The sequence below is a fragment of the Oryza brachyantha genome, chromosome 5 (assembly GCF_000231095.2).
Source record: "Oryza brachyantha chromosome 5, ObraRS2, whole genome shotgun sequence".
NCBI classification, from domain to species: domain Eukaryota; kingdom Viridiplantae; phylum Streptophyta; class Magnoliopsida; order Poales; family Poaceae; genus Oryza; species Oryza brachyantha.
The window spans coordinates 10,410,638-10,425,402 of NC_023167.2; the positions used below are offsets into that span (position 1 = coordinate 10,410,638).

Consider the following 14,765-nt stretch of genomic DNA (forward strand, 5'->3'; position numbering starts at 1 on the left):
CTAGTATATGGGTGGGCTAAGAGCTGGCTACAAGAAGTCTTATAGTAGCTGTATTATTAGTCTTGCTCTTAATCGCAATCGCCGCACGCACGCGCTGCGGGTGCCACCTGGCTCGTCGCTGCTCGCATCCACCGTGCATTTCCGACCAGCTCGCCCTCGCCGCCGGCGGGAGGCACGAGCTCTCCGGACGGACGGAAACGTGCGATACATATATACTCTCTATTAAAAAAAATCAATTTTCCAGTTTTCGTGTCTAACGTTTGACCATCCGTCTTATTTAAAATTTTTTCAGAAAATTAGAAAAAAATTAGTCACATGTAAAGTACTATTCATGATTTATCTTTTAATAAAAATAAAAATATCAATCGCAAAAAAATTTTGAATAAGACGAAGAGTCAAAAATTATAGATAAAAAATAATTTAGAACGTGAGAGTGCGTGCAAGTGCATTTATATATAGCAACAAAGCAAGAGGGCCGGCGCCCCGGCAGGCAGTTGCTGGTGCTTGCTGGCTGATGGTCGAGCAACGGGTGCCATCTCTACGTTTTAAATTTAATGTTAAAAATTTATCCTTTAATTTATAAGCATAAACAAAAGCTAGCAGCACACGTAAATGATTATATCGTGTCTAGTCAGTCCTATTGTCTTATTTTTCTTTTCAAAATAAGATCATTTATGATCTATACATAAATTCATTTTTAAGGTCGCAATCATATCGCATAGATTTTTATGAAAATAGGAATAAATATATTAAAAGTAGGTAAAGTGAAGAATAGTTAAGATTTGATAAAGTGCAGGATATTCTAAATTTTTTACTTTTATATTGATATGTGCGCGGGATAGTTAAAAAGTAAAATTATTTTAAAATGGATCGGAGCAGCTAATTTTAGGCCTGCATGTACCGCTTGCTGCCAGCTCGATCGGGTGGTCGATCGTCAGTTAGGTGAGAGACCACCTGGAAATTAAAACCCTACCTAGCTTGTACGGTGTGGTGTTGTTCTAGAATGAATCGCTGTCACCTGCATGCATGCTTGGTCGTCTTTATAGGTAGCTCCTGCGCGCCCCCTGCTGCGACGATTTGGAGAGAAAACGCATCTCATAATCGATCTCTTGATCAACGATAAACGTACAGTAGGCGTTCATATGTCATAACACACGTCGAACAATCACCACTGTAAATTAAGGTATGCACGCACACTCTACCTTGAGTTAGCTATTAAAAGAATAAATAGCCGAAAATATAAGTACTCATATTAAATCTATTGTTTTAGTCCAGGTGAGATTCTACCGTAGAAAATCTAATCAGCTAAGCTAGGCCCTAAGATTCTATCGATGGATCGGTGCCGATGTTAATTAACAGGTAAATTCTCTTTATACTCTTAAAAACTCACTCAATCCATTTTATACCCCTCAAATTTATCCGATTCCTTCTATACCTTGAAATTTTAACTGAATCCCTGCTATGCCCTTGCCGTTATATTTTTCTTCATTTTAAGTAAATGTATTTAATGTCCTTAATGTTTTGGGTTTAAATATAAGCTTGAAAAATATGGAAAAACAATATGTACATTTCATGTAAATAGACTAAATAATTAGTGCAGAAAATTATTACGTAAATAGACTTTCAAATTAGACAGGATAATATATTATTTTATTGGGAGCATTCTTAAAGAATCGTGATCATTGTCTATCTTTGTATAAATGTTCCTTGTTTTTATGACTTTTTAAAAAATAAAATAAATACAATTTTTAATTTATTATATAAAAATAATTTTTGTCATAATGATGTATCTCAAATAGTCTCGGGCGATAAAATTTTACATTTTCAATAATGTAATTGATAAATTTCTATGTTCATCAAAAGTGTAAAATAGTCTCTTTTTTTGGAAATTAGACGGTTAAGTGACGGGAGAGACATATAAGGGATCAAAATCAAATTTTGAGGTATATAGAAATATTAAGTGCCACAGCCCACAGAAGGTATTAGCTAAAGTTTTAGGGTAAACCAGGATTTTCCCCTAATTAATTGCTAGCTATCGTCGTACAGGCAGGTAACACGCACGTACGCTGCCTACCAATTCTATGAGACTATCAATCCAGGTAGGTTCATTTGGGAGCTAGCTAGCTTCCCTTCGGACATGGATCGATCTGACCCAAATTCTGATGGTTTGGTGGCGGACGCACGCACGCACGCACGCATCTGCGTACACGTACGTACGTGCAGTGTTGCTCCAGGCAATAAATTTTTTTATTTCTAAATATTTTTAATAAATAATTTTATTACTAACCCTCCGGGAAAAATATTTCTACCGTATAACCACACCACCAACATTGACGTGACGAAACGGCTTGCGCCGTCATTGTCGGTGGTATGGCACTGACATTCCCATGCCACGCCGACCAGACTGCGTGACAGCGCTGGTGTGGTAAGAAGGTTCAGTTTTGGAAAAATTTTGCATGGCGGTTTAGTAATAAAATTAATTGCTAAAAATATTTATTTAATAAAAAAATTTCCCAGGCAATCAGGCATGCTTGCTTGAGGAAGGCAGGCACTCTCGACCGAGAGAGAAATTAATCGATGGATGGATATCTCGGCAGGTTGCGGTGGTTGCCAACAATCGGCGGGCGAGTCAATGGTGAGCTCAACGGCCGGCCATCCATCCATCGGCGTACATATGATCCCCGCCCCTAGCAAGCCTGCTGCATATGTATATGTATATATTAGTGCCTTCCACTCCTCACGCGTTGATTATATCTATCAGCCCAGGACTCGGTTTATACCTCTCCGGCCCCTTCGTTGATGATTCTGCCGCCGCCGTCATCACGTCTAAATTCACAATCGCCATCGCCGCCGCTACCCCGGCCGGCCGACGACGTGATATTGCCTTGGAGAAAAGCCCATATATTTTTGCCCTTTAACTATAGGTATATGTAGCTTTGGCTCGGTTTTTGAACCTTCAATTGTACATCTGAAACCGTTTACTGTTCACTGCCAAAAATGAAGTCAGTTTTTGCAGGCGGTCAGATTTTATTTTCGCACGCGAGTGAAGTACTGTAGCTTCATGTGTCTATGAAAATCAGTAATTTCGCTGGCGGAGGACCCCTTCCTATGGAATAATCGATTTTCGCAGGCGTGGCACTTAACGCGACCATCTGGAAAAATAATTTTTTGCATTTTGATTTTTAAGTGCCAAATCAAAAAAAATGTAGATTTAAGACAAATATATGATATTTTGTCAAAATAAATCAGAGATGCATAATGAATACTTGGGTCTCTAAATAATCTCAAATTAAAAAGTATCAACTATGAATATTTTAGATCTCGTCAAGACCTATAATTTTGATATAAAATCGAGCTTCATCTAACTTTATATGAAAAAGTTAGAGGTGGATATGCATTCTTTTTTCAATTTTGATTTTGTAGGCAGGCCATTCAGAGGGTTGCCTACAATGATTTAGTTATTTTTTTTAGGTGGCTGACTTAGTGATCCATGTACGATAATGAATTTACACAAGCAGGTTATTATGAAGGCCCCTAGGACCAACCACATCACATGGAAGCTCTATAATGAGCCATCTAAGATCTAGAGACGGTTCGTTCGAATAGATCATTTATGTGCTAGTGATTGATTCTAAAATGTTTTAGTCACCCTAATAAAAACCATGGTGGATTTTCATGTGGTATTTACGTGGAGCCATATCACCGGAAACAGTGATAACATCAATGTAATAATAAATAATATATTAATTAAAAATAAAAGAAAATAACACTCATATAGGTCAATCTTGTCTCCTCTTCCACTTCTCTCCCATACCCTATCTATAATTTGTTTTAATTGATAACTAGGATACCACGTAATGCCATGTCACAAAGACCACCATAGGTATGAGCGAGGGATCAGAAGTGAACGGTTTATAGTTGAGGTGCCAAAATCGAACCAATGCTATAGTTGAGGGATTAAATGTGGACTTTTCTCTATAAATTTAAACAGGAAAAAATACTCCAGAATTCTCTAATTACATTTAGCTTAAAATGATACATAAAATATTAATTATTTTATTAATATTGTACGGTAACTTTTAAAAATCTTAAATAAATACTTAAAAATCTCTAAAAATAAAAAATGCACGCTACAAGATTTTGATACGAAGAATGTATTAAGCCATATAAATCGAAATTTGGAGATATTTTCATAAGTTTTTAGACCATAACTCATGGAGCAGCCCGTGAGTTATGACTCGCTGTAGCTAGTCTCTATGTATATAAATATATAATCATCCGTCATGTGGACGCATGTATCCCGAGCACCCTACGTCAGAATTACCAGAACCAGACATAGAACTCGTCTACCATGGTAGAAAACATACACTCAATTTGACATTAATCATTCTTATGCGGGCTTGAATTAAGCTCATTGGAAGCAACTGAGACATCCAAAGTACAGCAAGGTCCAGCATAGTCAGCAGAACTAGGCCGGAAAACTTAATTAGAAACTAGTTAATTAATTCCCCAGTTTAGGTGTGATTTGTGCACACTCCACACAGGAACGAGTCTTGGAAAACTAGTGAGGGGTAGTTGGTTCTTGTGTACCAAACACCTGCACAGAGCCATGACACACATGAGTTTTTATAGCAGATGAGACTAGCTTGCAATCATCTCCCAGTCCCAAATTGCCTGAATATTAGCTCTCAAATGGTTCAAGGGGTCAGATTTTGCTTTGTGTTCAGTAGCCATCCTGAGTTCCCCAAGAAGCAAGGCTGCCATGTTTGTTTAAGCCATTGCTGCATTTTGTAAGCAGCTTCTGTGGCCAATTCAACTGCACATCCTGCAGATATAAAGGGAGTGCAGGGTAGTGTGCTAGAAGCATCTCAAGCAGCCTGTGAAGGAGTAACTGAACTTGATCAACTGCATGCAATGGCCTCCTTCAAGCTCAGACATGTGTGCCTTACAGTGGTGATCCTCTCCATTGTTGTCTCCAGTTGCAGAGGTAATTAGTCTATCTTAGCTCCATTTAACATGGCAAGCATGGCTCGTAGTCTTTTTCTTCAAAAGTATAGGACTTTGGTCTTGCCTGACTTTAAACTTGAAACTGCCTTAGTTTTAAGGTTCCCAAATAGGGGTATTTGAGGTATTTCCCAGCATGAATCAAAAGGGAGTTTAGGGTTCTTGCATTGAAAGTTCCATACCTCCATTTGTTTGGTTCTAAGTAATTAGGTAGCTGTCTGTATGAACTCTGAACAATGCAGGGCAAGGAGGGGGAGCAGGTGGTGCTGCAATAGTTCCAGGAACACAGGATGCAGTTCAGATTGTGGCACAAGCTGCTCTCTGCTTTGACAATAGACAAGTAAGTATCATTGTCTTCTCTGCACTTTTGCAATTCACCAGAACAACTTTTCTCTGGATCCAGAGGTTCTTACTGACCAAAAAAAGGCCCTTTCAATCTCCAGTGAAATTATATTAATTAGTTCAACCCCTTTGGGATAGATAATATGCATTCAAACATTAAACTGGGGTGTCACTACTGAAGAATAAGCATTGACCTTCAGCCTCAAAAGTGATTCGTACACTTTTCAACTGGGCGTAACTTAAGGCTGATGTAGCTATATTAAAGGATGGAGATGTTGACATTATTTTGTTACTTTAGTCTAGTATACCATGTGCAATCATTTCTCACGCAACAAGCAATCAATACCTAAAAATTACTATATAGTTCTACAACAAAGTAGCATTTTTCTTAGTTAATAAACAAATTTTTAATATAAATAGACTCTCTAGTAACTTTTTTCTTTTAAAAAAATCCCCATGTCCAAAAATGTTTATTTTTAAGAGAAATTTATCAGAATGTTTTTTAATAAAACGAATCGATTTTGTTTTTAATAATTCAATTTTGACAGAATTATCACGTGCAGTTGATCTCTATAATCTGCCATGGATAAGAATCAACGTAAAAATGATATTGTATTTTTTGCTAGGTAGTTTAACATTTTATTACAATAAGTGATGCCTGGCCGGTGATCTCTGTCTGTATGGGTTACCAGTGTCAATGACTTTCCGAGTGTCAGTGATACGTCATCAATCATCATCATTACCCAACTAAACTAAAGAAGTTGGAGTAATCGCGTCACGTGGCAGGTGATCAACGGGTGCCTGCAATCAATGGGCATCAACGTCACCGGCGGCGCCGCCACCACCAACACGTCGGCATCGGCTCCGGCGCCGGCGCCGGCGGCGGTGGGGAACGGCTCGACGGCGGCCATTTGCAGCGCGCCATGCTTCGGGCAGATGAACATGATGATGGGCTGCGTGAACGGCATCTTCAGCAACTTCGTCGGATACAGCCCGGGGCTCATGCAGGGCGTCCAGGCCGTCTTCCAGATGTCCTGCGGCAACGTCAACGGTCAGGGCGGCGCCGGCGGTGCTTCTGGTGGCGCCACCGGCGGCGGTGCTACCGGTGGCGGCGGCACTGGGTCGACCAGTGTTTCTTCTACCTCAGGTATATAAAGTGGTGATAGTAGAAAAAAAACAGACTATATATTTACAAATTAAAAATAGTTTTTATATATATATATATATTCTTTGTAATCTAAAAGTCAAGGCTGATAAATAATCCTTGGTAGAAAAACTCAAAATCAACTCAAATTTTAAGTTCAAAAATTTAAATTTGGTTTATAAGCATAAGCGGAAGCAGAAGCGAAAAGATAAAGATGATAGAAGCGTTTTGCTAGTAGATTAGCTAAATTTATAAATATTTAGTTTTCAGAACAAATATTTGAACAAATCTTTAGAATCTTGCCTATCGATAATTTTTTATATACTTTAGTTTTGAGACAAGAGAAAAATATACAAAGAATTGCCCCGGGAAGCACTATAATAATAACACAATCTCACTAAATTTTATAAAATCATTCTAAAATAAAATTATCTACCAAAATTTGATAGTTTAAATAGCACTTCTGGATTACTTATTTTAGAAAAAGTATTATTATCATTAAACATTTAATATTTATTACCAAATGGATATTTCATTTTCTTTCATATTATGCCTCACATTAGTCTCCTAAAATCCTAAACATTGTTGTTTGGTGGATGTGTACATGTAGGCTCACACGTGGCGGTAGAGCGTCCAGGTTATTCGGCCAGCGGAGCAGCTGGGCCCACTGTCAGTCTCACGAGCATGCTATCTTCTCTGCTAATCGTCTGGGCTGGCCCAATGCTGGTGGCCTGATGCTGTATATCTAGCTTTCGACAGGCGACAAATGAAAGAACGTTGCAGAAGAAATTAAGATCAAACATGTGCTGTGTTTTCCTTCTCCTGGATAGTGAATTGTAGCATATTGATATTTAATTTTCCGCCACCAGTGCTGATTTCATGTAACAACAAATCTGTAATTTGTGCGTCTTATGATTTGACGAATAATAAATTTGATCGATGCGTGTTTGTTTCCTTCTGCCTTAATCTCGTCTGTCGATATAATGAACTGGATTATTAATATTTTTCTTGGAGTTGATACTGCCCACTTTTATTCGAACTAGCCAACTGCTCGTGCGCTATAATAGGTGGTTGAAAATAGCAAAATTAAGTTTTGTTGAAAAAATATTTTTAACTAGTTGAAACAAGATTACATGTGTGCTATATTGTATTTAAAATAAAAAATTTCATATAAAAATATCATCTTTAAAAAATAAGCTGTGGATATATGCAAATACAAAGAACAGCTAGAGTATTCAGTTATGTTGTTCTATAATAACACATATAACCACGTTTTTTATAATAGTATAAATGTGGCACAACTCTCATATCCACAATTCAAAACAAAATGAACGGAAACTTGATCATATTCCACCACATGATTTATCCACAGCTATAAGCATCTTAATTAACTACATGAAAATAATACATGGAACCATTGTAAAAAAAAATAATTTTAAAATTCCAGTATCATTGACAACCAGACCGGCCCAACCTACCTAGAATGGTGTTGGAGTGTGCTTTGCATGTTGGCCCAGTTCTGACCCTTGTTTATAGATTCTTGAAAGAACTTATATCAATTGGCAGCGGTTGTCTGCAGAGAATTTTCACAGATGGATATGTGCCCTTTCGTGCAAGACACTATTTTCATGGATCATGAACTTGATTAATTACACTGATAGAATTGGCAAAGATTTGGGCAAGAAAAGTTGCAAGTTCAGCCAAGGTATTGGATTTGACTTGGGGCATATATATATACACTCTAACTTGAACCACACTTTTAATTCTCCTTTACTAGATGTTAGTTAATGGGCAGCCTCAAGTAGCAATTGCCCAATCTGTTCAGTTCTTTTCAGTTACTTCACCGGAATGTTACCGCAGGTTATTTATTTCACGACTAAAAAGATTATGTTGTCTTGTAAAACTTTCCTGCAAGGAGTTGTTTAGACCACTTGTTGTAAGCTATTTGAGTTTATTTTTACAAATATCTAATTTATCCGTATAATCAAAGTGAAAAATCTACTATAATATTCCGTTTCAATCAGGGCATGGAGAATTCTCCAGCTAGACACAACATGTTCTGCAAGAAGAATTGCTGCAGCTAGTTAGCTAATGGCATTGTTCAAGGCTAGACGACAGTGATTTCTTTTGAGTGAAGTTTAGCAAAAATCAAGAGTGGACAATTGGGTATCCTTTGGAGTGTTGGTAGGACTAGTAATGCAGCTAGCAGATGGTAAATCCTGATAATTAACAAGCATGTTTTTGTTCAAGAAAAACAGCAAGCAGCTTGATATATAGAGAACTAGCCACATCTCCCTAATGCAGAGGCACTACTACACTAGCCTGAACAACTCTGCTCTAACTACATCACCTTCTCTGAATTAAGCAATATGGCAACATCGTTTCACCCATCACCAAGCTGTGGCTGTTGCTTGGCCTTGGCAGTTGCATTGTGCCTCTTGCTCCCATGCTGCTTTGCAAGTGAGCGTGTGCATATAATTCTAATTCTAGTTTATTTGCTCTGCTACGAGCCCTGACATTCTTTCATTCTAGCTCATGGCATTGATTAATTAATTAATTATGTTAGGATATACTATATGAGCAATAAACTCTGAAATTAACTTGTTCTCTAACCTACACGATTTGTTACAGGCAAAGAAGCCCTGGCAATGTTCGAGAAGGCTTGCCATTGCTTTGATGATCACAATGTAAGTGCGACATCATTTATTAATCAGACATTTTTTCCCCTTAAAGAGACAAACATCTCTTATTGTTGAGACATATAAGTTTTATATTTTCTCCATTCTAAAACATAAATGTTTTCTAGAATTCTAACTGTATACTATGATATAAACATCCACGGCTCTGGTTCTCATGATTTCCCTAATTCCAATGATGCTACAACCAATTAAGTGTTTGGAAAGGGAACCGATCTAAGCAATTCAAATTTTCACCACTTAAGTACTAAACAACTTATAAATGTATATATTTTGACACATATACAATGTGTTGGAATACGACTGAAAACTCATCTTTGCATATTTTCGTTGACCTTTTCTACTAACTTTTAGGGGTACATGTATTTATGTTGGTACTCCAGCTATATACCTATTTGATTAAATGATGATGTATATATATATTTAAAAATTATATAGAAATTTATTATTTCATGTTTTTAAGTAGATTTTTAACTGTATAATAGTTAATCCATCGTTTTAGCTATTAAAAGCCTATAACTATGTATAAATACCTTTGTATACCTCCCAATTATATTATATTAAAAAAACGTACAGGTGTACCGCGAGTGCAAGGAGGAGATGAGGCTGAGCGTGGAGGGGGCGTTCCACGTTGGGAAGGAGAGCGTGGACGACTACTGCGGGGGGCCGTGCCTGATGGAGACGAAGATGGCGCTGCAGTGCGTGGAGGAGGTCGCCGACGAGGGCTTCCGCTTCTACAGCGGCGCCTCCGTCCCGGCCGTCAAGGCGGCGCTCGACACCGGCTGCAGCTACACTCCCGAGAGAGGTAAATTAATTAATCACAATATACTCCCTCCATCCCTAAAGGTTTCACTCCGTTGATTTTTTATGCACGTTTAATCGTTCGTTTTATTTAAAAAATTTACGTAATTCTTAATTACTTTTATATTATTTCGTGCATTGTTAAATATATTTTTATGCATATATATAGTTTTACATCTTTGATAAATTTTTTTTTAATAAGACGAATAGTCAAATGTGTATAAAAAAGTCAACAGCGTTAAATATTTAGGGATTTAGGGACAGAGGTAGTTATAAGGTCCACACTTTCTATGATATTTTCTATTGATTTTGTTTTTGTTTGTTTCTCATCATTATGAGTTGATTTTCCCCCAATAACGTACATGCGTGCAGGGACATTTGAAATCCGGGAGCGTAAGCAGTGCGGCGACGAGTACTACCACTACAGCCACCACGAGCAGGAGCAGCAACAGACCACCGGCTATAACTACGGCGACTACGGTCACCACGGGCAGCCGGCTGCTGGGTATGACGGCGGCCAGCAGGAGGGCGAGTACCCGACCAGCGTCCCTGAAGCTTCAGACTACTGCTACGGCGCCGCCGGCGTCAGCAGCCTAGGCCTCTGCTGTGGCCTGCTGCTGCAGATGCTTCTGCTATCCTCTGTCTCTATGGTGTTGTTGCTTGTAATATGAAGATACACATTTCTCTATGATACAATTTAAGTGAATCTATTGCACTCCTTTCTCTGGTATAGTTTATATGCATGTGTGTTGATATTCTAGCATGATCAATTGCTTCACAGAGACATGTTTTCTTTTGCAAGGAACCCAAGACAAAGTGGCGGGCCCACCTTTATTTCAAGGGTATTCAAATGTATACCCAAGAATTTTGATATATATATATATATATACACGCAGACACACCAGGTATTTCATATGTATAATCAATAAAATAGAAAAAGTACCTATTTCAGCCAAGAAAACGAAAGAAAAAGTGGCATAAAATGGGCTGTCTTACTACTCCCCTTGTGTTGGCCCATTTAATAGAAAGCTCAGCCCCGTGGCCCATCATTCCCTAAAAGCCTAGATAGATACTTGTTTGGAAGGCTGTGGCATTTGTTTGTGGGAGGCTGGGAGAATGGTGGGCGACGTGCTTGCGGTTGTGGGGGCGGTGGAGCGGCGTCGCTGCGCCGGCCGGGACCGGGAGAGGGCCAGAGGGTGTGCGAGTGCGAGTGCGACACGTTGGGAAGGCGGGTCGTGGCCGACGGGAGGCCAGGCGGGGCGCCGCGGCTGCTAGGGCCGGTGGATGGATTGATGCCTGACGGAGTTGCGTCGCAGCCACACAGGGGCAGCCGGCCAGCTGGGCAGGGCTGTACCGCAGTAGATCTACCTTAACCTTCTCTATTTTTTTTTTGTCTCTTCTACGAATACAAGTATGAACTATTAATTGTCTTAATTTTTGATAGAAGTATGATTAATGATCCACCGCTACATTTTGAGCTCTCAAAAGTCAAAATGAAGAGAAAGAAGAGGTATCTGATTTTTTTTCTTTTTTTTTTGGAAATAGTTCCTTCAAAGAAGACAACTCAAAATAAAAATCATGGTGAAACTCAAGGTGAGGGCAATCTCAATCATTTTTGCAATCATACTCAGATGCAATTGGATTAATGAGTTCAAATGGCTCTGAGTATAGTATGCATAAAGATTCTGCATATTGCTTTATTTGCTATTTGTTCAGAGATAGTAATCATGATGGAGATACTTTTGTCAATGGAGGGTATAAAAATTTTCTTAATCGTTAATATTTTGAATACCCAATCTCTAAATCGTGTGCCGGCCACTGCCAAGACATGCATTACCATGTTCTTAAAACTACATATTAGTATGATTACTGTATATATCATCACTCGTACCTAGTTGAGGTACTAAACTAACAAATATCATCACCTACATGTATAATCACTGTACCTGAAAGCTATTGTATCATCACTAGTCCCTATATGTACCATAACTAATAGGTATCGTTATTGATACCATATGCATTATGTTCGATACATCATTGTATTACCATTGGTACCCTACAATTAGTGGTACTATCACCATCACCAGTACCTATAGGTATCACAGGTACCCAACAAGTATCTTCGGGTCTTGTTTAGTTCCTAAAAGGTTTTTTAAAAACATCACATCAAATTTTCGGACATCTAAATAGAACATTAGATATACATGAACATTAAAACTAATTACATAGTTATGGGGGAATCGTGAGATAAATCTTTTAAGCTTAATTAGAACGTGATTAGCCATAAGTGCTACAGTAACCTACATGTGCTAATAATGGATTAATTAGGCTTAAAAGATTCGTCTTGCAGTTTCTTGGCAAAATCTGTAATTTATTTTATAATTAGACTACGTTTAGTACTTCAAATGTATGTCCGTATATCAAATGTGATTTTTTTTAAAAAAAATTTGCAAACTGAACAAGGTCTCACTAGTGCCTACATGTATCATTACTAGCAGTCTAGCACCCGATAGGATGTCATTTACCAACAGAGATATTACCACCGATGCTTGTAGGTATCATAACTAGTGTCTATAATTACTAGTAGTATCGAAGGAAGGTACCTGACTAGCTCACTACATTATATATATATATATATATATATATATTATATGTGTATTTGTATGTACGGGGTAAGGTTAGTATAAAGATCCAAACAAAGATGCAAGGAGACGTTATGAATTTTTATATAGGTTCAGGTCTCTTAGAGGCAGCAACGACCCTACTCTTGTTTGACAGGAAGGCTGATGTTTTAAGCTATATCAATCTCATAAGTACAAAGTAAGGAGAGAGAAAACCTAATATAGTTTACCATGAAATCGACGTAGTGCTCTGACATGGTGGTTAGTGGCAATTTGTTGTTATTGGTCTCCTCCCAAATTAGCTCGATGAGATTGAGCATGTGGCTTGCACATTGCTTTGGCTTTTCTCAGGTGAGACCAATTGTTGTCCTTCTCCTAAGAGGTATTGTATTTATATCCTCGGAAACCCCATGTCCAAATAGAACTAGGGCAGTAAGTATGGATATAACCTAAGAAATACTGAGCAGGCCTAAGTACAACTATGTATCTCTTTTCAGTGGTGGAGCCAGGACAAAAATCTAGCTATGGCGAACTTAATATTATTAAGACCGCGTTCGGTCTCCCTATAAGTTAACTTATGCTCCTCGTTTTCTGCGCGCACGCTTCGCGAACGGGTAGACGGTGTATTTTTTGTAAAAAAATTCTATATGAAAGTTGTTTGAAAAAAATCATATTAATCTATTTTATATTTTTTTAAAAATTAATAATTAATTAATCATGTACAACCTCTGTCCCAAAATAAATGAATTTATGAGTTTTCAGATAGAATTTTTGAGTCTTCGTCTTATTTGAAAAGTTATGATTAATATTTTTGTTATTATTATATGATAAAACATGAACAATACTTTACATGTGACTAATTTTTTAAAATTTTTTAATAAATTTTTCAAATAAGACGGATGGTCAAACGGTCTATACATAAAACTCAGAAATCTTCTTTTTTTAGATGGAGTAGTGCTAATTTATTACCACGTTTTTCGCGAACTTATCCCCTTACCCTGAACGCGACCTAAGTTCTAATTTATATATAAGAACCACATATGTAAAATAAAATGAAGGTATAATGCATTAACTTATAAGTCATCATGCGAATGATACTCCATATAAATCATAGTACTTATAAATCATCTTTTACGCGACGTACAACACTGAGTATGGCGATGGGGTGGGGTTCTGCCAGCGGCGAGCTATGGCGGCCGCCATAGCTCGCCATATTGGTGGCTCCGCCACTGTCTCTTTTGTTCTTTGGGGCATCTAACTTATTTGCTTCGGACTATATCCATACACATAGGGATTGTTTCCATATAGAACTTGGCAAGTAGTATTCAATCAAGTTATATCTATGTATACAGGTATACTCCCTCCATATGAAAGTGTTTGATGTTGGATAGTTCAAAAATGAACTATCCAAAAATGAACTATCCAACGTCAAATAAAAAGTTGGGAGGTTATATCATATAAGCGATCGACTAAATTTTCAGTGGTAGAACTGGGATTCTTTCAGATTTTAGAAAGCACAATTTATTATATAATTGCAATACATTGTATAAATTAAAGTATATAATATTGATTTTGGTAAATTTCATTCACTTTTTGAAACTTGAACATACTTATTCACGATATTTTCAGTCCACCTTATTCTAAAGAGAAAATCTAAAAATGTCATTGGCGAACACTTAATTCTAAGAAATAAAAGTGCATCTAGCCCCTAAACGAAGTTTTGGATGATTAATGACAATGTTAGCCAAGCATGTATGCGCTAATGAGCTATGATTGCAGAGAAGTTTAAAGGATCAATTCGATTGAAGGATTACGCGACTTACTTGATGCATGTGTGACCTGGAGCGACCATTCTATGAAGATGAAGGAGATCAAAGGAGATTTTATTTTTTATTTTGAGTAATAGGAACTCCGTATTATTAAGAGGGGTCACCAGGAGCTAAGCATGCATCCAAGAGTGGTCAGAGTTGAGTCAAAGTCAAGGGGAGTCTCGGTGCTATTTTTCCAAGCAGCAAGGACCGGACAGTCCGGTGGCAGGACGGTCCGGCCCCTGCTCTAAGTGAGTGAGTTAAGTGTCGGTCGGACGGTCCGGCCCCCTAGCCGAACGGTCCGGTTAGGTTTTTTTTCCAACGACTAAGTGACGTCTGCCAGCCTATA

General features: G+C 38.0%; 2 protein-coding genes across 2 annotated transcripts; both read left to right on the forward strand.

The window, feature by feature from the left end:
• Positions 1 to 4,293: 4,293 nt before the first annotated feature.
• LOC107304186 (PE-PGRS family protein PE_PGRS47-like) lies at positions 4,294 to 7,430 on the forward strand. The gene is made up of 5 exons (XM_040523954.1): positions 4,294 to 4,354; positions 4,796 to 4,987; positions 5,247 to 5,344; positions 6,133 to 6,493; positions 7,101 to 7,430. Exons 1-5 carry the CDS (start codon positions 4,294 to 4,296, stop codon positions 7,223 to 7,225), a joined length of 837 nt encoding a protein of 278 aa, XP_040379888.1. The 3' UTR covers positions 7,226 to 7,430.
• A 1,378-nt stretch (positions 7,431 to 8,808) lies between these two features.
• LOC102719673 lies at positions 8,809 to 10,695 on the forward strand. Its single transcript, XM_006654228.3, has 4 exons — positions 8,809 to 8,950; positions 9,122 to 9,177; positions 9,763 to 9,991; positions 10,360 to 10,695. The coding sequence occupies exons 1-4, from the start codon at positions 8,860 to 8,862 to the stop codon at positions 10,656 to 10,658; spliced, it is 675 nt and encodes a 224-aa protein (XP_006654291.1). The 5' UTR covers positions 8,809 to 8,859; the 3' UTR covers positions 10,659 to 10,695.
• The last annotated feature ends 4,070 nt before the right edge of the window (positions 10,696 to 14,765 follow it).

Coding starts and splice junctions, on each gene's coding strand:
- LOC107304186 (XM_040523954.1), top strand. CDS start 4,294: ATGTATCCCGAGCACCCTACGTCAGAATTACCAGAACCAGACATAGAA. Junction 4,355..4,795: donor CATAGAACTCGTCTACCATG/GTAGAAAACATA, acceptor GCATTTTGTAAG/CAGCTTCTGTGGCCAATTCA. Junction 5,345..6,132: donor TCTGCTTTGACAATAGACAA/GTAAGTATCATT, acceptor GTCACGTGGCAG/GTGATCAACGGGTGCCTGCA.
- LOC102719673 (XM_006654228.3), top strand. CDS start 8,860: ATGGCAACATCGTTTCACCCATCACCAAGCTGTGGCTGTTGCTTGGCC. Junction 8,951..9,121: donor GCTCCCATGCTGCTTTGCAA/GTGAGCGTGTGC, acceptor GATTTGTTACAG/GCAAAGAAGCCCTGGCAATG. Junction 9,178..9,762: donor ATTGCTTTGATGATCACAAT/GTAAGTGCGACA, acceptor AAAAACGTACAG/GTGTACCGCGAGTGCAAGGA.